Source organism: Canis aureus, chromosome 1 (assembly GCF_053574225.1).
Source record: "Canis aureus isolate CA01 chromosome 1, VMU_Caureus_v.1.0, whole genome shotgun sequence".
NCBI classification, from domain to species: Eukaryota; Metazoa; Chordata; class Mammalia; order Carnivora; family Canidae; genus Canis; species Canis aureus.
In genome coordinates, this window is record NC_135611.1 from 92845550 (window position 1) to 92871642 (window position 26093).

At 40.4% G+C, this 26093-nt stretch overlaps 1 protein-coding gene across 10 annotated transcripts; it reads left to right on the plus strand.

Annotated features, from left to right (window-relative positions):
- Positions 1–1695: 1695 nt before the first annotated feature.
- On the plus strand, positions 1696–22042 carry LOC144320087 (uncharacterized). Of its 10 annotated transcripts, XM_077908455.1 has the most exons (8): positions 1696–1985; positions 5055–5185; positions 12745–12925; positions 13032–13956; positions 14755–14828; positions 15048–15142; positions 21092–21178; positions 21839–22042. In XM_077908455.1, the coding sequence occupies exons 5-8, from the start codon at positions 14783–14785 to the stop codon at positions 21935–21937; spliced, it is 327 nt and encodes a 108-aa protein (XP_077764581.1). In that variant the 5' UTR covers positions 1696–1985; positions 5055–5185; positions 12745–12925; positions 13032–13956; positions 14755–14782; the 3' UTR covers positions 21938–22042. The 10 variants fall into 10 exon arrangements, 2 of the variants coding, with proteins under 2 accessions (XP_077764581.1, XP_077764582.1); XR_013385694.1 differs by lacking the exon at positions 14755–14828; XR_013385697.1 differs by lacking the exons at positions 21092–21178; positions 21839–22042 and adding an exon at positions 15557–15939.
- The last annotated feature ends 4051 nt before the right edge of the window (positions 22043–26093 follow it).

Sequence of the window (26093 nt, forward strand, 5' to 3'; positions counted from 1 at the left end):
AGATATGTCACAATTTGTGTGACTTACTCAAACCTCTGGAAATTAACTCCTCAAGCACCTGATGAGTAACAGGCACCTGAGCATTTGGATCTTGAATAAGAATTTTAATTGCATCATGTCATTACTGTGATCGCATTTAAGGATGAACATTCTTACAATTTCCTACACGGTGGCATTTATATCTTTAGTTAAACTACATTTTTTAAATTGCATATTTTTAGACACTCCATCCTTAGTGATTTGTGTAACTAGAACTTGGTGACCTCTGAAGAGTAAACTTACTCTTTGGGGAAAGATGTGGAGATGTGATGTGATGTGTCTCAGAAAAAAACATCATATTTGACTGAAATACCATATAAACAGATGTAAATTTATGTAGAGTTTTCTGACTTAAAAAGTATTATATGCTCATGCAAAATTTAGAAATTACCACAAAATACATAAGATAGAAAAAAGAATAGTAAGTAGAATAAAAATAATCTTTTTAATTATCACTTGATGCAGCCATTAACATTTGGGCATCTTCCTTTAAGGTATTTTACACACACACACACACACACACACACACACACACGGGATCATATTAAGCAGAGCTTTGTATCTAACTTTTTTCATATTGTGAGCATTTTCAAATATCATTATGTAGACATTCAAAATGTTTTTTAATGATGGCATACACAAGAATTTATCAAGTATTTTACCAGACCACTGTCCTTTTCTAAAAAATTATTTAATTTTTTTTTATCATGATAAGTGCACTCTTTAATCCCCATCACCAATTTCCCCAACCCTACCCCACCCACCTCCCGTCTGATAGCCATGTTTGTTCTCTATAGTTGAGAGTCTATTTCTTGGTTTGTTTCTCTCTTCATCTCTTTTTTGTTTCTTTGTTTGCTTTGTTTCTTAAATTCCACATATGAGTGAGATCATAGGGTTTTTTGTATTTCTTTGACTGACTTAATTTGCTTAGCATTATACTTTCTAGCTCTATCCACATTGATGCAAATGTCAAGATTCCATTCTTTTTGATGGCTGAGTAATACTCCATTGTATATATTTACTACATCTTCTTTATCCATTCATCTGTGGATGGACACTTGGGCTGCTTCCATATCTTGGCTATTGTAAATAATGCTGCAATAAACATAGGAGTGCATGCATCCCTTTGAATTAGTGTTTTTTTATCTTTTGGGTAAATACCCCACAATGCAATTACTGACTGGATCATAGGGTAGTTCTAATTTTAATTTTTTGAGGAACCTCCATACTATCTTCCACAGTGGCTGCACCATTTACCAGACCACTCTTAAACATATAATACTTGTCACTCCAAATTTTTCACCATTATAAATAGTGTCATCATAAACATACAAAGTTTTTAAATTATATTGCTGATTCTTTCCATAGGAAATAAAGCAAAATTACTGAATTAAAAGAAATTAGTATTTGAAAGGTTAAGATAAAATGATAAGTTATTAATTTACTTTGGGGGAGAACCCAGTGGAGACCCTTTTTTTTCTGGTATCAGAATAATTGGGATGTCAAATTAATAGAAATTCTTTCAGGGAGTGTAAAACAGTACAAGTGGTGGCAGTCTTGCAGGAAATTGTATCCAGGCCAGGTGAGTTCTGATACCTATGACTTCTTCAGTGGAATTGATGTCTTTGTGACAAAACATTCCGTCATCACAAACCTTATTTATGCTGCAATTTAGAGAGCTCTTGGCTTGCAGTACCTACCATATTATAAAGCACTTTAAAACTCTGCCTGTGCCCAGAACCCTCCCCACAAACAACCAAGGGCTTTGTCTGTCCCAGCTGAAATGCCAGCTAACGGGGCATTGGTGGGGTTTGGCCTTTCCCAATGAGAATATGTGGGTATAAATGACAAAGAGACCAAGACACGCTGGAGAATCACAAGGGGCTCCTGAGTACCCAGACTAGTGGGAGACAGAGTCACATGACAACATTGAAGGTGACAAGGAGGTACTGAGTGCATAGATGGAGTTATGATACATATTTTTACTGGTGAAAGACTGTAATTTCTATTTTTTCACATTTTACATAAATAACTGATTTGCTATGCACTTCTGACTCTTCTTTCTTCTGACAGTTTGAGTATGTTTTCGTTTCTCTTGAAAATTGGGAGAATTATATATGGATCTCTTAAGCTCTCCTGCACCCCAACCCATTCCCAAAAGTAGGTTTGGAGTCAGATGTGAAGCCAAATTAAAACATATGTGGATACTGAGTAAGAAATTAGCAAGAAAGAAAGTGTAGGGCTGTTTACAGCTGGAACATCCACGATTGTCTTTTTGGCTCAACATGGTTGTCTTAAGAGGGACACAAAAAATTTAGGCACAGTGATGTGTAGCTCTTTGGAGGCTAAATTAGATTAATTAGCTCCTCAACTGCTGCCTTTTGGGAGTTTACAGGCTATGGGAGTATACCTCAACTAGACAGGTCTTTGAAAATGCAGATAATAAAAGAAATATTCAACAAATGCAGAGGGGAACAGATATTTGATAAGATTAGGAGTGCTCAGAATTCTGAATTCACTTGGTTTAAAACTGTGATTCATTCATTTCTTCAGTACATGTTAATTGACCATCTACTATATGATGATATTAAACTAGACACTATGGATTTAGGGACGAAAAAGACACACAAGATCTTTGTTTTCTGAACTTATATTATTATGGAGGGGGCAGACAATAAACATACCCAAAGGCACTACAATTTTGAGTAGTGGTAAGTGCCAGAAAGAAAAATGAAGCAGTATAAGGGATACAGAGCAATAGGGGTGCTATCTTAGTTGGGGGGGGGGGTGTTAAACCTGATGAAGTAAGAGAGTAAAGCCATGAAAAGGCACAGAGGAAGAGCTTCCAGGTGGGGGAACTACAAGGGCAAAGGTCCTGAGGCAGGAAGAAGCAGGGCATGTTTGAATTATAGCACAAAGGTCATTCTGGTGGATAGAACAGAGAAAGAAAGGGACAGAGTGCTAACAAATGAGCTCAGAGAAATGGAGGAAACCAGGACCCTCTAAGCAATGGACAGAAATCTAGATTTTTATCCTCATTGCCCTCTAGAAAGCCTATAGAAGGTCTGAGCTGAAGAGGAACATAACCTGATATGCATTGGGAAAGTATACCTGTAACTGCTCAGTGCAGGAGCAGGAGTCAAAGCAAACCCACCGGTGGTCCTGGTGAGGACAGAGGGTGACTCAGACTAGGAGGATGGTAAGTGGTGAGGATGATGACAGGTTTTGAAATAGGCAGTAGTACAATTTGCTGAAGATTGGATACAGGTTATGGAGAAAGGAAAGTAAGAAGAGGATGAAGTATAGATTTTTTTTTTTTTACTCCAGGAGCTGAGACAATGGTGATGTGATTCACTGAGAGCCCTAAGGGAAGAACAGGATGGGAGAGAATTAAAAGTTCTGTTCGGGCCATGTTAAATTTGAGTTGCATAGTAGACAAACAGGTGGAACTACCAAATGGGCAGCGAAGGTGGGTTTGGAGTTCAGGGAAGATGGTCCCAAACAGGTAGAAATGTGCACGCCATCAAAATATAGATAGGGCTCAAAGCCCTGGGACTGTATGAGATGACTTATGGGGAGAATATGGAGCAAGAAGCAACAAGAGGAGTGAGGACAGGTGATTTGAAAGCCTGGCACTATGCCCACATTTAGAGGTCAATGAGAAGGACTGCTGGGATGTTGAGAAATAAAGTAGCAAGAAATGACCGGGAAAGTTTGCAAGATGGAGGTCATTGGGAAGATGATTTATAGCCCATGCAATTTCTGTCCAAACCATGACTTTTTAAAGTTATTAATAATTCTGCCAACACAACACATGTAAACTGGGACCGTCCTGGGCAAACAAGAACATATGGTCACCCTCGTCACTGTGACCTCCAGGAGACTGGTTTCAGCGGAATTGTAGTGATGGCAGTCTGGTTGGTGTGGGCAGGGGAGAGATCAAGGGAGAAGGCCTGAAAACAGGAAGCACAGCCAACCCTTTCGAGAAATTTCACAATAAAGGAGCCAGCAGAAAAATGGGACAGGGCTAGAGGGGATATGAAATAAGGAAAGGGCTGATTTTTTTTTAATGGGAGATATTATAGCATCTATGTATGCTAATGTGAAGGATGTAAGAGAGAGAAAAAATTGGCAATGTGAAAGGATTAGCAGCAGAAGCAGATTCTGCAAGCAGAAGAACAAGAGTGGATTCTGTGCACCAGTGGAGTGGCTGACGTTAGGTACGCATTCATTCGGTTCGCCCATCCCAGGGCAGGGAGGCACACTATGCGGATCCAGGTAGACTCAGTTGCTAGATTTGGGTGGGAGAAGGAGTTGTTAGCTTCTCAGGCAAATCAAGAAAGATTCCGCTTTTTCCCTCCCACAAGAAGTCACAGTTTACCATTTGGGGGCAATTTTCTTCATAGGTGTTAAGAAGAGATATGTGAGCTATTTCTCCTCTCAGGAAAATGCTCCAGTATGGAGCATTTAAGAGTTTACCAGCAAATGTGGAAATTCTCTCAGGTCCAATTTAGAACTGGCAGAGAAGACGAATATTATAATCAGTCAGCAACTGCCTATAACAGATGTTTTTGTTGAATTGTGAACATTAGCAGTTCTGTTTGGCCTTTTCAGAATTTGAATTGAGAAACAGAAGAAATAGCCAAGGGTCCTTTGAGCCCCGGGTAGAAAAAAATCCTGCGGCCAGAAAGGTGAAATGCAACATCTCATGAAAGCTTTAGCACCCAAGGACTGTGTGGCCCTGGGGAAATCACTGTGCCTTGATTGTTTGATCTGTAAGAGGGAGAGGAAATAAAACCTCGTGATTAGCAGAATTCAGGGGTTTGTGGATACGGATAGTCTCTGTCAAACAACCATTAGAAGGAACTGAAGAGAAATGGAAGGAGAAGCATAAAATAAATCGAGCAAATGAGTATTCTCAGTGATCTAATGTCCAGGAATAACTCCGAGTCAATTGACAAAGCAGAGAAAAAACAAAATAAAATGGTTCAGGTTCCAAATTTTATTCTTTCCAGAATCGAACCCTCATGAATCTGCTCCAAGGCAGGGATAACAGCAATTTTCTCCCTCTCCTATGAATTAAACTTCCATTTCCCTTGGTGGCCAGATCAAGTTACTGAAAGACAATTTACTTATCTGGAAAATGGTGAGTAGTCATTTCTAGCTGTGCCTCTAGTTTCTGCAGAAAAACGTGGGCATTGGTCTACAGCAAGAGAATTATAATGCAAGTCCCTTTGGCATTCTCTGTAACAATTACACCTGCTAAGGTAACTGCAGGTAGGAGCCAGGCCTGTTCATCAATGAGACCCTGCTGCTCATACTTGTACCCTACCCCCTATATACACTGCCATAGTGAGAGATCAACTATAGATAAGGGCTCCGCTCAGTAAACCAGTTCGTTACACGGAGTCCCTAAGAACAACAGGCTTTTAAAAATGGCACAAATGTAGCAACTTATGGATAGTTGAAAGAACTATCCATAGTTGCAAGATAGCTGCAAGACAGTTGACGAACAGGCTAATAATGTTCTTAGTTATTGATCCTACAGACCATTCTAGAATTCAGTGACTAAATTCAACCTAGGTGTACCTGCTATCCCTTGCACTCCAAAGAACTTCCCCATGCAATGGTGGGGTAAAACCAAAGTACATTTCATAAGCATTTGTAGGTATAATCAGGTCATCATCCCATATGGATAACCACCAATTACGGAGAAATATTTGCTACGTGACTATATATCTTCAGTAGCATTAGTGTTAGTTAAAATGTGTCCTTTAAACTTCTTTTTTTTTTTTTTAAATAAAACTAACACAATGTTAACTGAAAAAATAGATCAACTAAAGAATGTAGAATTTCATGACAAGTTCTCATTTAAGATTCCGGCTCAGATGCTTAGAAACCACTGCAGCTGTAGTCGTATCCTATGGATCTTGACTCACCCTTCAGAGTTCACCGGTGAGGTGCAGAGATAATGGTCAGCATGACGTGAACTACAACTGAGCACGTACATAAGGTTGTTTTCATCATTCCCAGGCTCTATGAACCCTTACTTTTGGAGGCTGCCTGCCTTTTATTATGTATATTAAAATGCACTCACATTCTGCATTAAATGTAATGCACATATAGAAGACCAGAGTTGAGTTGCCCTCAACTAGTTGACCTACTGCCACAACTTAGAGGTATTTAATTAAACACCTGTTTGTTTCAATACTACTATCTTCCTCGCATATTGTGGAGCCAATAAAACATTTTTGCTATTTCATATTGTTACAGAGGCTTAATTAAACACTTGCTAATTTCAATATTGCAATTTTCTTGTTTTGGAGTGAATGATGTTTTAGGGGTGGGAGACGGTAACATCTCAAACATTTTAACAGGCCTGTGGAAAACTCGTGGATGCTGGTTTGGTCTCCTGTGTGCTTAATGGATATAACAGACATGGATAATGACAAGGATCTTAATATTGAACTATATCTGAAACTTCAGCCATGCAGAGTTTCAGAAAGACTGCATTTGGCATCCTACCTCTTAGTTATCAAATGCAATGGAATACTTCTCTATAACTCTTCCATCCAGACTCTGCTTTGTCCTTTTCCATCACCTCTTAAAGGCCACTGTCACATCACCACAAACTATCACTGCATTTTTATTTTGTCTCCCCGCCCAAAGTTCTCCCTTCAACAGAGGACCAACAGATTGGGCTTGCTAAAATGTCAGTCAACCATACAATTTTAAGTACAATTCAGCTAAGCAACTAATTAATCCACTAAATTGGATGTTTTGCAGTAATTATTTATGTATTTTTGCTGTTTGAACATAAATGTTTAGCTTTGTCTAAAGTATCTCATAACTCTCCAACAAAGCTTTTCTATGGACTTTTCTTCTAATATGCTTAACTCATTTTTGCAGTTGTTCATTAATTCAGCCATTCAACTAATATTCAGTACCCACAGAGTCCCAGCTCTTGTAGTGGACACTGACAATTCAGTGATGTGTAAGAGCAATCCTTGCTGCATTCTAGTGGAAGACAAACAGTAAAATACATACACCCAAAATGCCCCAGGTGTTTTGACAGAGGTTCTCACTGGCTACAGTGAAAAGCACAAAGGAAGAGTGGTTAATTCTGTCTAAGGAGAGGGAGCAGGAGCGGGTGGTTCAGGAAAAGCTTATCTCTGGAAAATCTATACCCATTTATCTGGTATACATTTGGACAAGAGCATTCCACATGAAAACAGTAGTAGGAACAAAGGCATCGAGGCAGGAAATAGATTTTGAAAATATTGTTGAATTGGTGAGTTTGTATTTATCAAAGCCAAGATAATAAAATTACAATAAATTATGTAGGGGGGTACAATTAAAGTATGTAAACTTAAAATAATGTCGTGAGTTTTATTACACCTGCTATTCAACTTGTCAGTATTTTTCTGAATCTATCTGAATGGTCTAGAAAGCAGCCATTTAAAAATACATAAAAACAAAACAAAATACGAAAAAACAAGCATCTAGGGGCACACATTTCTACGTTAGCCTCGGAATCCAGTATGGCCTAGCACGGCACAGTCAGATCCTGCTTTTATTTAATATTTTGACATTGTGTTCATTATGGATTATTTGCATTCATTATTGCTTAAAATGTTTTTCATTAAAACATTGGTTATCCTAAAAAAAAAAAAAAAAAAAAAAAAAAAAAACATTGGTTATCTTGATGGCTGAATTTTCTGGCAGCCCTTTATATTTTGCACCCAAGGCGAGTGCTTCATTCACCTCACCGTAATGCCAGCCCTGGAAAAAACCATTAGGCATGTATACTAAAGATCATTCTCTCACAGCACCGAGTGGAAATTGCTAAAGACACTGGTGGTTGTAACTGGGCAAATTCAAAGTCCCTTGTAATAGTGTAGGTGGAAAATGATGAAAGCTTCAACTAAGGCAAGAAAGCGGGTAGAATAGAGGCAGAGGGAACGAGGTGTCAGGAATGAAGAACAGGGATAATTGGATAAAAACTGGATATATGGGAATATTCTCTTATCAAAACCCAAAAGGTTCCCCCCTTCCTCCAGAAATCCTTTTAAAGTCATTTCATACCATGGGAAATTCTTCCACTTCCATGTTTTTTATCTCTGTAAGTAGATTATGACCTCTTTGCTGCCAAAGACCGTGTTTCATATTTCCTTGTTTCACCTACAGTGTTATGCACACAGTAGATGCTCAATAAATATCTGTTGGAAGAACTGGAATCACCAGGGCCTTTTACCAAGGCTCCAAGGCAATGCCCAGCATAATTAAGCCAACAAAAGAAGAGTTTAAATCTTCTTCCTTGGATATATTTTTAAGGTTAGGATGCTCATTTATCTGTCCAAGATGGCATAAATGATTTCGTAGGGCCCTTTCCAATTACATGATTAACAGCCCTTTTCTGGGAAGAGTTTTATGTATGTTACTGCTAATAGCAAGGGAACTTCTCCCGGGGCCTTTTTCCCTTTTATGTGATTACATTGATATTTTAGAGAAAATGAAATTACCACATCCCAGTTGAGAAGTCCTCTTGAATTTATAAAAGGCAGAGATTGCTATAGAACCGTAAAGATGAGGCAGATCTCTTATCCAACCATCAATAGATAATTTTGTTTTTTATAATCTTTCTCCCAAAAGTTTTACTGTGGTTACCAATGTCCAAATTTGACATGAGTGTTACCCTTGACAACTGAATCTGAGAGTTTCTCTGGAAATTATTGCAGTTACAGCAAAAAGATGTTTATAGTTATAGAAAAAAATTTAACTTCATATGTCTGAGTATGGCTTTGTTAGATTTCCATTTGTGGTGATACCTTGATCCATTTTTACCAGAAATTACTATTTGTTACTATTTATTGTTATTACTATTATTTCAAACAAGGGGCTTCTAGTAAAGCCCCTTAATGGGGACTAGATCAATCCTTTGTCCTCTGCCTCTCCACTCCTGGTTGATGGATAAAATGTTGAATGTGGGGCAGCCACCTGGCATGATGATGAAGCTGTCATATTAGCCCTATACTACCTACATCTAGGCTTCTCATTTCATCACAAATTCACTTCTCAAATCACAAATGTTTTCAATTTTCTTATGATTCAGAGCAGTGTATAATTTCTAACTGGTGATAAATAAGTACCCAAGAATTTGGTATTTAAAGAGGGAGGTTTTAAGCAAATGTAAAATATGGGATTGACTTGGTGGGAGAAATGGGGCTTTGATCAGTAAAGACTTGGACGCCTGAAGCTGTAAGGTTGGTGATCCTTGTTCTGTAGCAGCAAAACATTTGATAAAATTGTTGCCTACTCTAGTTGGAATGCAGGCAATGGCCAACTGAGGCTACATGATTATGAGAAATGGTAGCAAACATTTTATATATTGGCATGTACTCTTTCCACCACTTCTAGCAAAATCCTACTGAAGAGATGCCATCAGACTAGAGCTACTCAGGCTGTAAGCAGAGAAGGAAGGAAACATTATTTTTCCAAGGGAATCTTTCTCTGTCTGTGGTCTACAAGTTATGGTGAAGGGAGTCCCAAAGCCAACCGCTTTTGTTCTTCGAACTTGAAGCAGTTATAAATAGTGATGCATGGACGACAGTCTAAATACTGGTGCCCACTGGGGAAGGGAGCAAAGCCTATCACTACCAATGGGATCAAGGTTGCTGCCTTCCCACAGGGGCCTGTTGACTCTGCCTCAAGGCAGTAGTCATGGAGTCTAAGACAAAGGAGATGGCTAAAGCAGAGAGACTTGTAATTAAAAGTGATTCCTCATGGGCAGCCCTGGTGGCGCAGCGGTTTAGCGCTGCCTGCAGCCCAGGGCATGATCCTGGAAACCCTGGATCGAGTCCCACATCGGGCTGTCTGCGTGGAGCCTGTGTCTCTGTCTCTCTCTCTCTCTCTGTGTCTCTCTCATGAATAAATAAAATCTTTAAAAAAAAAAGTGATTCCTCAGGCTTAAAATACATCTGGACAAGACCTTTGGCTATTATTTCTTAAGCTTGGACTTTACCAGAAGCAAACAGAGCAAAACTATACTAAATATAGAGGGCATTTCATTTCCAAAGGACTTCCCACCCTCCAAGACTGGCCTGAAACAGTCTATGTTTAGTAAAGGAGCCTTAGTCCCTAAGAAGAGGGGCATCTGGCTGGCTCAGTCGGTAAAGCAGGTGATTCTTGATCTCAGGGTCATGAGTTCAAGCCCCATGTTGGGTGTGAAGCCTACTTTTAAAAAAAGAAAAGAAAGAAAGAAATTACACCAAGAGGAATTTGGATTTGAGAGCTCTGTAGCCCCAGGCAGGGCATCTTTACTAAGCTACATCAGTGGGAGGAAGCAGAGGAATTAGGAAAATGGAGATCTTCCCAGAGAGAATAACCAGGTTCAGCTAGATTGGCCAACCAAGGAGCCAAGACAGAGTCTTTGCTCTTCCTGTCAAGTAGAATTGCTTAATTGCTACAGATAGTGGATGGTTATATGTTTCCTATCCTCTTCTTTCTGTATAGGAGGTCATTATGGTAGCTATTCCTGTTCCTTTTTTCACTATTGCATAAGGGCACTCCACTCATCCTTTGATTTATGCAGCAGTAGACCTATAACAAACCAAATAGCCCAGTAGCTTTCCATCTGTATCTGATGGAAAGACTGCATTTCACCCAAAGAGCCTACATTTTGAGCTGGATGCAAGAAATGTCAGGGACTTCATGGTTATCTATCTCAGGATGTTCTTTTTCTGGAAAGAAACTGATGTGTTGATGAATGTTTAACGACCAGCTGGGTAGGGTGAATATATTTACATAGATACAAAAGTTTATTATAAACTTTACTGATATAAAGGATTTGTAGCAATAATTTACTACTACCACTAACACTCTATTGTAAATTCCTTATAGTTAATTAATTCTCACAGAATGCTTTTTATGACAAAGCAATTGACAAGTGAGTGTTGTTCCAATATGAATGTTGGTTGACATGTTTATGCTAACGAGTAAAATGAAAATGCACTGGGGAAGATAAATGTCAGAATTCCACTTGTTCATCAATGAGAAGAGCAACTCTCAAATACTAGAATATTTCCTCAATATTTTGTTATTTACAATGCAAGAGCTATGATCACAGCATGGTTTTAAGTTTAATTTGCATTAGTAACATTTTCGTCATCATTCTTAAGCCTAAACAGTCAACAAAACAATAAATCAAACACTGATTTATGGTATATGCTGATTTCCATGGTGTAAATGTTACCAGTGTGGCTGATTTTTGAGATAACAATGTGATGTTCCTGAGGACAGAGTTAGGAACACATGTGCTAGCACCTACCATTTTAAAGTATCTCTACCATATAGATATGATAGATATAAACTACAAGAGCACAGATAATAGTGAAATGTAGAAAAATAATTAGGAAGTGATGAACACCTTTTTTTAAGTATAGTTTATTTAATTGCAAGTTTATATAATGCCATTCTTTTCATTTTTGGCTTTTTTTTTTTTTTAAGTAGGCTCCAGCTCCATGACCAGCATAGAGCCCAACATGGGGCTTGAACTCATGACCCTGAGATCAAGACTTGAGCCGAAAAAAAAAAAAAAAAAAAAAAGACGAGCTGAGATCAAGAGTGGGATGCTTAACTGAATGAGCCACCTAGGCACCCCTATAATTTCCTTCTTAATAATAGCTATATCTAATCATGAACTCATAAAATTCCTGAAATTTAACAACTGGTTTTTATGAGCTGGTACAAGTCTTCCTTCCACACTGCTGGAAATTTCCACCATCTGAATGATACGTAACCAGGGGGACAGACTGTGGTAGACAACTGCCTACCCCATAGCTCTCCTCCTATTTTCCCTTACTAACAAAATCTGATTTTATTAAACGAAACATATATCAAGTTAGGAAATGACATTTCTTGGTCTTCCATGGAGATGGGGCGGCCCTATCATTCCAGCTAATAGGATATAAGTAAGTGAGGGTGCCTGGATGGCCCAGTGGTTGACCATCTGCCTTTGGCTCAGGTTGTGATCCCAGGGTCCTGGGATTGAGTCCCTCATCGGGCTTCTTGCAGGGAGCCTGCTTCTCCCTCTGCCTATGTCTCTGCTTCTGTCTGTGTGTCTCTCATGAATAAATATATTTTTTAAAAATATTTTTTTTTAAAAAAGGATATAAGTGAGTGACGACACTGAATGAGACTTAATAAAATCTCCTTACAAATGGGCAGGAGACAACTGACCTGTGCCTTTGGTCCTTTGCCCTTCCCATTGATATCAGTCAGGTTAGAGTACATAATGCTCTAGTAACACTTTAACCCCAAAATAGTGGAAGTTAACACAACAAGAGTTAATTTTTCACTTCATGTCCCCTGCAAGTTCCTGGGGCAGCTCTGACCCATGTATCCCTCAGGGACCCAGATGCAGTGATTCCACCAATCTTGCAGCTATATGATCTAGAATACACAGGCTCCTCCGGCGACATGACTGCTCTTCTGTGTTTCAGCCAAAAAATGAAACACTTCACCTCTGCATCCAGTCTATTGGTCAGAATTATTCATATGCTCCTGTCTAACCCCAGGAGAGGCTAGGAGCACACCTTCATTAAGTGAGAAAAATAAAACAGCTAATTTGTTTTAGGCCATTATTTTTGGATTTCTGTTATAATCAAATGCAATTCCTAAGCAATACAATTGGTGCCAATTTTTAAGTTTACTATAGGTACAGTCAATGGCCTACAGAATGTGTGCTATTACAACCCTGCTGGAGGCATATATGAGATTGGCAAGTGAAACAAAGTGGAAGTGTGTGGACCCGACACCAGCCTTCTGCCGGGGAGAGAGACTCATGTTCTAACAAGATACCACAGTTCTTGTATGCTCCTAAAACAGAGTGAGTCATGGGGAATGCAGTTTTTCCATGAGAAATAATTTTAAACATTCATGTGGTTTTCTCTTTTGCCCTTCTGAGTGGAGACCTTTGCCCTAATCTGCCCCAGGTACCCATCTGTCTGAGAAGAGATTAGAAATTAAAGCAGAAAGTATGCAAAGAAAAAGAAGAGGTAATATTCAGCTCTCGACATTGGAAATTAGATGGTACAACAAGACAATGCCCTTTGAGTCAGGCTATTCTCCTGAGAAAGAATTTTTTTTCCAAGTTCCCATGTGCCCCATTTAGCATCTCAAGGCCAAGTACATCTTTAGGTCTGATCTGCAGTCAGAAAAAAAAATGATATGACATAAAATTAATTGAAAAATCCACCTGTCTGATCCCTGAAAATAGTCAAGAGGACAGGGAAGGAAAGGAGACAGGAAGAGGGAGTGTTGTGACCAGACATGGATACCTGGTTTCGTCCTCTCTGGGCGTAGGCTGAAAGGTGAGGGAAATGCACTAACTCAGTGATGACAGATCTGAAGGTAAAGCTGAGAAACATGACAAATGACCAGAGACAGGAACACCTGTGGTTAGCATTTCCAAGCTGTTCTTACTTCATACGTGGTACAGTTAGCCAGTTGAAGCCAGTGGGCATTCCAAAGGGTCGACCACGGCTGAGTGAGGTGCTGGCGGTGACCTGCCAAGTCAAAGGATGAGCCAGATGACAAAGGATGAGCCCCTAAGGCCTCAAGGGATTTAGAGCTGCAGGTGAGGAGGTGAGGAGGTGCCAAATACCACAGAGCATCTCTTGAGTCAAAAGAATGGATCCCAAGTCCAACTAGCCACAGAATGCAGCACTGAAGACAGTAGGGCAAGGATTATACGTGCAGCCAAAGAACGGTCCTCTCAGTCTCAGTGGATTCCAGCCAGCACACACCAAAAAGCAGCAAGTATCTCTTCCCTAACCAACCTCACACCAACGAAGACACACCAGCTCCTAGGCCCCTAAACACATGGATGTAATTTCGGAGAAAGGAACAAGAGAAAAGGTAGGCTCTTTGAGGACATTCCCCTCCCCCCCTTAGAGAGATGACATTTTATTGCAAGAGACCATAAATGATTAGATTGGACTAAATTGATTCTAGATCAGATTAATTTATATGCCTACTAACCAGTTAATTTATACTGACCTTCAAGAGGAGGCACAGGTAACTAGACAAAACAAAGAAACTAGCCTATTCTCAGCAGTAGGGCGGGTCAAACTTTGTGACCTCACCACCAAGTATTTTTGCCATTAGCTTCTGATAGGAAGGATAGTTTATGAGGTATGCTGCTGCTGTAGGGGGTACAAAATAAACGGATTTGCCCCAGTGTAGGGCTGGGGGCTAACTAGAAAAGATGTTCAGTTGTGTGTCCCACACAAGCATTTTATAGGCTCAGTACCATTCCTCCTCCATTTACTCTAATTACCTGGTGAGTTGTCTGGGATCCACCAGTAAAGTTTTGTTCTTAAGCAAGGAATAGGGTAGGGACCCTCCTACTCCTAATACATTTAAATATCGTGTGTGTGTGTGTGTGTGTGTGTGTGTGTGTGTGTTTTGTTGAGGACCGCATGGTGTAAAGATATTGTGTTTTTTTTTTTTAATATTTTATTTATTTATTCATTTTGGAGAGACCCATTGCGGAACTTGATCCCAGGACCCTGAGATCATGACTTGAGCCAAAGGCAGACACTTAACCGATTGAGCCCCCCAGGCACCCGAGATATTATTTTTAATTCTCCCACCTCATATTTTAGGGTTCAGATAGATCTGCATGAAAGGGCTTCTTATTTTTTTAAATAACAGGTTTTAATCTAAGATATTGGTGAAGAACATGGAACTCTGGTTCAAGTTTCCATTCACTGGTTGTGGACTCACAGGTACATTACTTTTTCTGAGCCTCAGCTTCCCAATCTGCAAAACAGGGATGTATGTATACCTAGCTGTAGACTTATTAGGGAGAGTAAAATAAATTAGTTAATATTTGGGAAGGGCCTGGAGCAAGTCTTGCCATCAGGTAAGGCTACGTATTTATAAAATTAAAAATTATAGGGGCTTTATTACTTGAGAATTTAACCCAGCTCCCCTCTCCTGTTCAGGACTGTGGAGCTATTCACCATCTCCAGAAGGAACCGTTTATGTCCAGAAGCTATCTGGGCCAAGAAATTTCCTGACGTGGGAGTTTCCTAAAATGGTAATGGAGGGAATAAATGACTTCCTTTAAGAGAAGTAAAAGGGGGGTGACCACTCCCCAAATGCACTGATGCTTCCCACTGTTCTTTTTTTAAAAAACAAGATTTTATATATTTGAAAGAGAATGAGAGAGAGTGAGATAGGGATTGGGAGAGAGCAGGATCAGGGGAGGGGCAGAGGGAGACTCTTCACTGAGCAGGGAGCTGGATGCGGGGCTCCATCCCAGGACTCCAGGATCATGATCTGAGCCAAAGAGCCACCCAGGCTCCCCATTTCCTGCTGTTCTTAAACAAAAGGGAAGCCATCAATGACAAGGATCACCAATCCTAGCTGCCACTCTGTGAAGGATTAGAGTACCAGAGGGAAGATGACACCAGTTGACTCACAAACTCAAAGTAATTCTGTTGATATCAAGGTACAGGAGAAGGCCACCGACCTCAACAGTGTGGAATCGGGCAGAGTTATGTCTTACCACATCTAGGTGGAAGAAGACAGAGTCCATGGGCTGAGGAAGCAAGAGAGGGAGACGGAGATTGAGAGAAAGAAAGACTGAGAAGGAGAGGAAATCTTATATTTACTGATGACATGTGCATGTGGCACCCAGATGATTGCCTTGATCTTTCTTTATTTGGCCCATCAAGTATCCTTTGATTCCACACAGTCAGCCTCAGGTTGGCATCTGGTGTCCTCATTTCCTGTCTCCTCCCTTCACCTTGCTTGGGGGTCTTCAAAATCAATTTTAAATGGACCCTGTTTTTCCTCAGCCTTCCCCCCCACAATAAAGAATCCATGAAACTATGGTTTTGATGAGTTAATTTTTTTCTCTAAAAATTGTATTATGACACATATACAAATATTTAAACTTTTAAAAAGTGCCTTCATATGCCTCCTAAAATTGTCTCTTAAACTACAGGAGTTCTGTTTTAAAAGAAGATGGAATCTACAGAGGTTAGTGCGGCTACCCGGTGCCCTGAAGTGAGGAGCTAGAAGCATCCTAAAGACACGAAGGGGGGCAGCCTGGGTGGCTCAGCGGTTTAGCGCCGTGGCCTTCAGCCCAGGGCCTGATCCTGGAGTCCCGGGATCGAGTCCCACATCAGGCTCCCTGCATGGAGCCTGCTTCTCCCTCTTCCTGTGTCTCTGCCTCTCCCTCTCTCACTCTGTGTCTCTCATGAATAAATAAATAAAAATCTTAAAAAAAAAAAAAAAGACATGAAAGGGCCGTGGGACTAGGTGTCATGTAACCGCACCGTCTAGCAGTGGGAGGCTGGGTAAGTGGCTTCTTCCTTTTCTCCCAAGAAAGCAGATGGGCGAATGGTGGGGCCAGAGCTCACTAAGGGCTAAGAATCTGTGGCAGGTGTACTGGGTGGCAATGACAAATCCATAACAGTAACAAAGACGGCTGAGCTAAGTCATATCTACCCATTGAATGAAAATCTCAGCATCCACAATGTAAGGACCTCATACACCTTGACCCTCAGGGTCCCTTGCCAGAGTTCCAGGAGTGGTGGGAGAGCAAGAGAGTCAGAGGTTCCAGAGTGCCAGAAAGAGTGTCCTCAAAAGTGGCCACGTGTGGGGTCCACACTGGGTGAGAAGCTCTAGAAATACACACGGGGTGGATGCACTTGGGTCAGGCCAGGCTTGCAGAAGGTGCTCAGTGCAAATGAACAGATGACAAGATCAATTAAGCAAAGTAACACACACAGACGTTTCTTCTTTCTCGATAAGACAGTTTATCTTCAAGTCTATAGACCTTCCATTTGATTTTAAATCCCCTCTTGAAAAAATAAAAGGGCATCCTCACTTTTGGCATAAGCTCCAAAATGCGTAAGATCTTTAAATCTCCATAGTCCGGTTGTAAAAATTTACAGTCTGTTTGAATGGACATTTTTTTTTTTTTTTTAGTATTTTCAATTACAGATTTATGGCAGAATTTTTCATAGGCCCGAATTGTCTGTTTAATATTAAAATGATTCTTGTAGGGAGCCATCTGTTATATGATCAGCCATGGAAATTCTTTACAGGGCTTTACATCAGCACTCGCTCCAATGTTTGTCATGCCTCAAATATCCTCAGGCACTCGTGTTTCCATTTAGAGGAGCAAGGTGAAGGACTCAGAGGCAGGACATGATGTCTTCCTGATTATTCAGTGGCTGTGACTAAAAACACTGTGTTCAGCATATGGTTTGCTAAATTGTCTTTTTCCCTAAACTACCTTCAACATTTTCCTTTACTATGACAGAACGATGCTTTGAAAAAGAGGACGTTTTGATAATATTTGAATCTCTTGCCAGAACAAACTTGGCTCTTTGCATTAATCAACTCAGTTTTTTTTCAAAACCATTGTCTTATCTTTTTAAAAAATAATATCCTTCAGCCCACTTTTCCCTCCGAGTGCTATTCCAATTTGAGCTACCTCTATTTTACCAAGTAGGTTTCACTGCACGTGCTCACTCTGAGTCACCGGGTGGGGAGCCGCCTGGAACCGTGTGCTGGGAAAGATTCTGAGGCTGTGCTCTGGCCCAGTGGGAAAGAGCACCACGATGGATTACTTATGTCTGCTATGGGTGTAGGAGAAATGAGCATGGGTTCCATGAGCCATTTATTTGCCATCTCTGGCCTATTCTTTTTCTCTATCCCCCTGCTGCTGTGCTCATTAATAAGCACTGTGAAATGGCTGACCTTGGGCCAAGCACACAGAGTAAAATTAACTCCTCCATCTGGGAACCAAACTTGAACGTGACACTAAAATAATAATATTAACAATGACAGCAACAGACGTTCCATTTGACGAGCATTTGCTCTGTTCTAGGCATCAGGTACTTTGCAATCGTGAAATCAGTCTTCATGAACATTCCACAATACAGACATTATTCCTCAATTTCAAAGAGGACTAAAGCTCAAAGGGGTTAATAACTTTACTGAGCTCATCCTTTTGCTCAAAGCATCCTCATAAATTCTTTCACAGAGAGGTGCCTGGGTGGCTCAGTCTTGGTTTCTGCTTAGGTCAGGATCTCAGGGTCATGAGATCAAATCGTACCTCAGGCTCGGTGCTCAGTGTGGTGCCTGCTTGAGATTCTCTGTCCCTCCACCTCCACCCCTCTCCCTGCTCCCATGCATTCACATGCAAGCTTTCTCTCTCTCTCTCTCTCTCAAATAAATACATCTTTAAAAATAAAATAAATTCCTTCACGGAGCTATTTCTCAGAAAATAATTTATACAATTGTTTTCTGGTTTTATTGAGATATAATTGACACAAAGCATTGTGTTAGTTTCAGGTGTACAACATCGTGATGATGCATCTATGAGGCAATAATCACCCTAGTAAGTTTAATTAACATCCATCACCTCACAAAGTTATAGGTTTTTTTTCCCCTTATATATAATTTTTTGAATTGAGTCTAAAGAACTGCCTTATGTACAAAAGATGGAGGAACCAAACGTTTAGATTTTTACCCTTGCTGTTCTCTTTCTGAATTAGAAACAGAGAATCAGGCCCATTTCATCTCACTTCACGAGTTCATTCAAGAATTCAGTAAACAAGCATTTACTCAGTGTTTTTTGTATGCCAAAGTACTGGGGATTCGGATATACACCAGATCCTCCTCCAAGTGACCCAGCAGACACTGTCTGTTCTCAGTAGTGGTCCACACAGAGGATGACTCCTCCTGGAGACACTCCAGTCATCCCCAAACACCACACCCACCCTTCTTGATTTCCTTCTTCCTCCCCAGCTATTTTTTCTGTCCCTTTTGCTGGCATTTTGTCCTCTATTCAATCTTAGCCCAGCCACTCTCTCATCTCTGTGTAGACGCTCTAGTGCAGCACTGTCCAACAGAAATATAATGCCAACCACAGACGTGAGTCTAGATTTTCTAGCAGCCACACTAAAAAAAATTGAAAACAAAAAGGTGAAATTAATTCTAACAACTTTTTTAACCCACTATAACCAAAACATTGTTAATTCAACATGTAATCAATATGTAAATTGTCAGGGCAATATTTTACATTTTTTGTATAAATCCTTAAACATCTGTGTGTATCTTATACCTGGTACATCCTGATTTTGATGCTGAATTTTTAATGAAAATACTTGTATTTAGATTTCACAAAATTTACAGCAAGATAGATTCACATATCTAAGTTATTTCCAACGTGTTTAGAAAGTTGCCTATAGTTGAACCAAGCATCATCTTTTGTATTTAAATTACTGAAAATTATAGGTCCAGTTCCTCATTTGCACAAACCACATTTCAAGTGCTTACTAGCCACATGTGGCTGGTGGCTACCATATCTGACAGTGCCAGTCTTGTTACTGTCGCATATTTTCATGGCTTCAATGCCTCATATGCAAATGACTTCAAAATTTGTATCTCCAGCTGGACGTGTCTTCTGAGTTCTGAATTGTATACTTAAACTCCAACTTGGATGTCTCAAAAGCATCTCAAATTTGATATCTCTAAAATGGAACACCTGGTTTCCCACCCCAAACCTGATCCTCCCTAGTTGCCTTAGGTTGGCTTTTCAGAAGAACAGACTCTGAAGTGAAGATCTACATGCAGGAGGTTTATCAGGGAATATTCTCGAGACCAATGCCTGTGAGGCAATCACAGGGGTAGGAATGGGTAAGGGGGAAGTCGACATGTTTAGGAGTTGCAATGATGACCGCAGCCAATTCCATAGGGAGCTCCAGAGCTGAGAGGGGCCTGTAGAGATGCCCCAATTAGAGAGAAGGGGGCTAAACCTTTGTACCCTTGCATCAACCAGTCATTGGCAGTGGGTCGTGCCTGAGGAAGGGGTTATCTTGGGTTAGGGCAAGTCCCAGACAGCAATAAAGCTGTAAGCCTTTAGCATCTGGGGGAATGAAGGCTAGAATTCTGCAGTTCCCTGAGAGGCACCCCCACAGCATCCATCACACCAGTCTTCCCCATCTTAGTAAGTAGTCTAATTCCCTACATAGAATCCTAGGAATCATCCTTTATTTCCCATCCCCAAATATTTTATAGAGTGAATGACTGAAATACCATTCAGCCTTCCCTCCCTTAAGCTCTTTATATTTACTATCCCTGCATCCCAGAATCCTCCAGCCCACCCCCATCCACCCTCTTTCATCTGCCCAGCCCCCATCCACCCACTCTCCTGTGCAGGTTCCAAGTGTCAGCTTCATTGCCAGATCCTTGGGAAGCCTTTATCTGACTCCCTTATCCAAGTACATCATTGCAGTTTGCAATTATTTTATTGTTTGCTCACTTTATTTTCTCCCTCCCACTAGAACTATAAGCTTCAGGAACATGGGTTGGTTGGTTTGTTCATGTAAGCCCAGCACCTAGAACCATGCTTAGAGCCAATTATTCACATTATGAGTTTATAGAATGAATGACCGAAAAAACAAACAATTTGGTAGAGCAGGCAGAAAAGAAAGACAATGGTCATAATGAACATAAAAGGCCAAGGTGCTGTGAGATTACAGGGTTAGAACATGGAAACAAAGGACCAGGAAGAATGTCCCATAGAGGTAATGGATTAGCCGAATATTGAGTAAGGGACAGGTGGGGCTAGGTAGGTAAAGATAGGTGGGAGGCTATGGGATCAGGGTCACAAAAATCCCAAAAATGAGGAGATGAAAGGAAACCAGAGACAAAGAAATAAATTAGACCATCCTGTTCTAGGTATCAGAGGTGGGATCCTGTTATTACAACTACTTGTGCCCAACAAAGAATTATCAGGCCCTAAGAAAGAAGTAAGCCATTGAATGTGTTATCACTAGTCCTTAATGGTGCCATCAGTAGAGATGATAAAAGGATTTAGGTTCCCTGGTTGGCTTTCAATAAAGACCAACCCTACAAGCCCCCAGTGGCAACTCTGTCGGGACCCCTCTCACTCCTGAGAGCTTCCTCTGTATCCTTGCTTAATAAACTTCTATCGCTTTACTCATTCTCCTTTGTCTGCAAGATTCATTCTTCCACCTGTGAGACAAGAACCAAGCTCTCCCACTTCAAGACTAAGCAAGTAGACAGATCAGCCGGACAGAGAAGTGAGGTGAGAAGATGGGAGGTGGGCATCCATGGCAAAGAAAACAACTGCCTCATTTCTTCCTCTTTCCCACACCATCCCCTTTCTTCCTGTTCTGGACACCTAGAACCCCATCCCAGCCTCCCATACCCACTGGGTCATGTTCCTCATTGTGTTCAAATCCCAGCTCAGAGTCTTTTTGCTTATGACTCCCATCATGGAGCAAAGAGAAATGCCAGCCTTGGCTCGGCTAAGTTGACCACTTCCCGAAGTTGTAATAGGCTCCTCTCCATGGCTAGGAGATATCACCCCACATGACTCATTTTTGAAAATTCGGCTGAACCAGCTGTCAATTCAATTCCACTTAAATCATCCCTTCTTAATGATTTGGGCAATTGTCTATGTTTTGAATTTAATTAAGTTGTCCTATCTCAATTGAGTGGTCAATTCAGAACAGTTTGGTAGATCTCATCTGAGTTTTTCAATAGTCGATCAAAGTAAATAATCAATGCCATCTACCTAATGGTCCTTCCATGAAAATTAGTTGTGATCTCAGGGGTGATAATATGGTGAAATGGCCTGATGATCATATCCCTCTACGTAAGAATGAATTAATAATTTTATGATTATTCTGAAGGGTGAAACAATAAGAATTTTTAAAAGGTGGTTGTATCCAGTTCCCTCCAGGTAGCTCCTAATGCCAAAAGAGCTAAAAGACTGATGCTGTTCAATGCTGCTTCAAAATCCTCCAATGCAGGTGTGAGTCAATCATACAGTGATTTGTAAACTTGAAAATGGCCTCCATTTACATCTTGTCAGAAGCCATAACAGTTCACTTCCTCTAGAGAAGAAAATAATAATAAACAGAAATATCAAAAGGAAATTGCCTTTACAGGCCAGAGAGGGATTGGATAAGTCGTGCACTATTGTTTATATACAAATCAAACAGCAGGAAAGAAAAAATAAGCCTAAATTCATACCATGGGTTCTGTTCCTGTGTCTGTTTTCAAGGCTGTTCTTGCTATTTTGCCTAAGCAAAGCTTTTGTTTGCCTTTTTAAGGCTTGCTTTGTTTTCAGATGTTAGCACATGAAAGGGTTTGGCAAATGTGTCTCTCCTAGGCAAAATTTAAGAAGTGAGAAATTCAAACACTTGTAAAATGCAAAGATACTTGCTTTCACTAAAGTCCACTTCCGGCTCTAGTGTCTGTAGGTTCACCCTCTTTTATCCAACAGTTGCTTGGACAAAAGATGTGTGAACTGATCCAGTTCACAACCTGACGCCTACGTTCCCAGGATGGATCTCTAATAGTTGAGCTTCCGTGCTGACCTACCATTAACGATCAAGGAGTCTAGTTTTCTCTCCTCTACTCTTGTGTGTGTGTGTGTGTGTGTGTGTGTGTGTGTGAGAAAAGAAAGAAATTAGTGTAAAGAGGTTTGTATCACTGCTTCCGTCTGTTCCTCTGCTTTTCCCAGGATAAAATTATACTTATATGTATAGTTTTTGTCTGTCCATTTAGTGGTGAGTATAATTTTACCACCACAGTGACTGTGACTTAAGTTCCCCAGCTTACTGAAGGTCTGGCGTCTTTTCTTCATTTCCTGTTATGTAGATTAATATAGTTCTAAGGGCTTTCCTCTTTCTTCTCCTTTCAGTTCTAAGGGTATATAATTCTCCTTCCAGGCACAAATCAAAGATGCTCACCACTGTCTCTTACCCTTCTGTTGCTTCCTTCACGTACCTGGATCCTTAGCATGGCCAGGGTCTTATTTTCGTGTCTAACTAGAGTACTTTTCCCCTTTCCCCCTTTCCACTTATCAACAAGCACATCAAATTCTTTCATCCTCTCTGCTCACATTCTGCTTCTATATCCTATACAATCAAAGCATGTTGAAAGAAGATTTCCCGTCTTTCCTACCACTTGGATTGTGTCGTCACACCAGTGACATCTCCAATTGTTTTCACACGCAAGTCAAATTCTTTGTCTCAAAGTTCTATTGCCCCTGCCCCCCAATCACCTGATCCCAGATCCCTCTGCCTGTTTCATTTTTCCCCTTGACATTTCTACAACCAGACTGTTTCCCCTGAATGAGGAGGGAGGACACCATTCCCTCCAAATCACCTTGACCTCTCCTGGTATGCATTCGTGCTTACTTGCCAACTGGAACACCATGAAAAAGATTTTACATGAATGGGGTCTTTCATTCTTTCCAAATTCTTCAAAGAACTACTTACGGTTAAATAAGTTTTGAATTAGTTTAGTGGTAGCCACCACTCAAAGATAGCCTTAGAATCTTTTAATGTATTTTTATCCCTAATTCTTTTCCATTAAAACCTTAGTATAATATGTTAGCAGACTTTGTACATTTTCTTGACTGAGGAATTAATTATAAATGTTAGAAATCAATTTGGGGTTACACTGCTGGGGGCTGGTGGTATGTTGTCACTTGATTTTCCACAGTACATGAAAGAATAGAGGCAGTTTCCCTGTCTTGGGAGGGAGGTGGAACAGTGTGTCCCTATTATCTGAGAGTAGGGGAAGAGTCTGTAAATTTCTTGCGTCCACTATTATCATGTCCCCGAAAAAGGCAAAAATAACCCCCTCCCCTCTGTAGTTCCACAAAGGAATGTCCCCCGTTAACTAGCCCACATTCATGGACTTTAAATTAAGGAACAAACTTCTGGCTCATCCTCTAGTTTTGATTCGTCTCTGCCCCTCCACAATTGAAATCAGAATTATTGCATAGCTTACAATTCAGTTCATGCTCCATCTAACCTAGTTGATAACTCTCCCTGCTAATGCTGATAAACTGTCTTTCTTAACTCGTCTTTGGTAACCCTTCCCATGGGGAGACAGGGGCTGAGAGAGGGAATAAAAAAAATCTTTGAATGCTATCTTTTAGCAGTTTGGGAAAAACTGATCCCAGTTCCACTCAAAAAAAAAATTATGTGGGAAGCATTTCCCTATTGGCTGTTTTCAGCTAATCCTTTTAAGCTTTGTATGAACATTTATCTATAGATTTCTTTCTTTATCTCTTATTTATCTCTCTTTTCAAAGACACGAGTTAGATAGTAAGGTACCCTTTTGATCTCAAGATAACTCATCTTCTGAGAATAAAATTAGAGGAAATCAATAATGTTGTGGGAGAATATTTTAAGATACGGAATGCCATTCATGTTATAGTTAGTGGAAAATGTTATAAAGCAACGTGTATTGTACAATCTCATTTTTCTATCATCTATCTATCTATCTATCTATCTATCTATCTATCTACCTATCTATCTATCTATCTATCTATCTATCATCATCATCTATCTTTCACACACACATACAAAGAAAGCCATATAAGGCAATATGCAAAACCTTAGGGAGAAATAGAATTTCTTATGGTTCATCTTTATATCTTTTTTCCTCAAATTTTTTTTTTCCTGCAGAGGATGCACTATTTATATTAAAAGTATTTTGTAATAGGATTTTTAATTTCTTAGCACACGCTAATTGTTACCAGCAGAAACTATATCAGAAAGCTTCTATGACTTTATTGTATTCATCCCTTTTAAAAAATTTTCAACTGGTGATTTACCAAAATCAACAAGGAAAACAGGCTAACAGAAGGACAAGAGAGAGTCATTTCACTTTCCAGAAAGCACTAAACAATTAGAGAACACATAGCTCTCTGCCAGCTGTCTGCTGTATCAAGAGCGGCAGAGACATGGCTGTTCTGTTCCTGACATGAGAAGAAGGTACATCAGGGTTGGAGAGGATTAGAAGCCTCCTCCCGCATTGTTCTGGAGTCCCAGCCCCAGGAATGGGATAAAACGCTAACATTTGTTGAGCTTACTCTGTGTATGTGCTATTCTAAGAACTTTTTTATGTGTTAACTCATTTAATCATCTCCCAAATCTTATACGGTGGGAACTAATATTACTCTGCTTTTATAGATAAGGAAACTAGGGCATAAAGTCACAATGATTTGCCCAACATCTCAGCCAGTGATGGCAAATCTGAGGTTTGAATGAGGCAGTGTGGCTCCAGTGCTCATGCTTTGAAGAGCTATACCTTCCTACCTCTCCCTTGTTCCTGCTAAATGGGGTCCGGGCCCTTGAATAATAAGAAACACTTCACCTGCAGTGTTGGCCAATCCCACCAGGAGACTCTATCTGACCTGGAGTTTTACTAGGATATACGAGTGTCCAGACAACAGGCAAGTAGAGAGACGACTCTGGTTAGATCCCCCAGTCAGATCCCGGTTGGAAGACTTGGGCGTAGGTAGTTCATTTGGAGGTGTTTGGGGAAGGAGGAATGCAGGAGTAGGGAACATGAGGCCAGGAAGGAGGAAAAGTCAATACAGGGAGCATTAAGTTCATTATGGGATTCGAGTCTTGACTTCCCAGGATCCCCTAACACATTACAGAGAACCTGCCTCAGTACTATCCTGCTCAGGGCTGGGGGGAGGGGTCATATCGACCAACAGCATCCCTTGTTGGTCAAGGATTGCTACTGGGCGCTACAAATCCACAGTGCTTCTGGGCTAAGGAGTACTCAGGGGATCTCAGAGTGGTCCCCAGACCAGTAGCATTAGCATCACCTGGGAGTTCGTTAGAAATGCAGAATCTTTAACTGGCTGATGGGCCCTATGGAGGGCACTTGATGGGATGAGCACTGGGTGTTATACTACATGTTGACAAATATGAATTTAAATTAAAAATTTTAAAAAAAGAAATGCAGATTCTTGGGTCCTCCCCCAATGTCTGAATCAGAAACTCAGGGAGTGTTGCCCAGCAATTTGTGTTTTGAGAAGCCCTGCAGGTGATTCCGATGAACATGGAAACTGCAAACCACAGCCTTGAGGTAGAAAAGACCCCCATCCATAAATCAGTTTATCTTCCTAGAGAGGATGGAGACTTAGAACTTTTCCAAAAGGCCAAATAGCTACAACACAG

Excerpts from the sequence above, each read along its gene's own strand:
- LOC144320087 (XM_077908455.1), top strand. The coding sequence starts at position 14,783 with ATGGAACTCTGGTTCAAGTTTCCATTCACTGGTTGTGGACTCACAG. Across the intron at positions 14,829-15,047 it reads CACTGGTTGTGGACTCACAG|GACTGTGGAGCTATTCACCA; the intron begins GTACATTACTTT and ends TCTCCTGTTCAG. Across the intron at positions 15,143-21,091 it reads CGTGGGAGTTTCCTAAAATG|ATTCATTCTTCCACCTGTGA; the intron begins GTAATGGAGGGA and ends TTTGTCTGCAAG.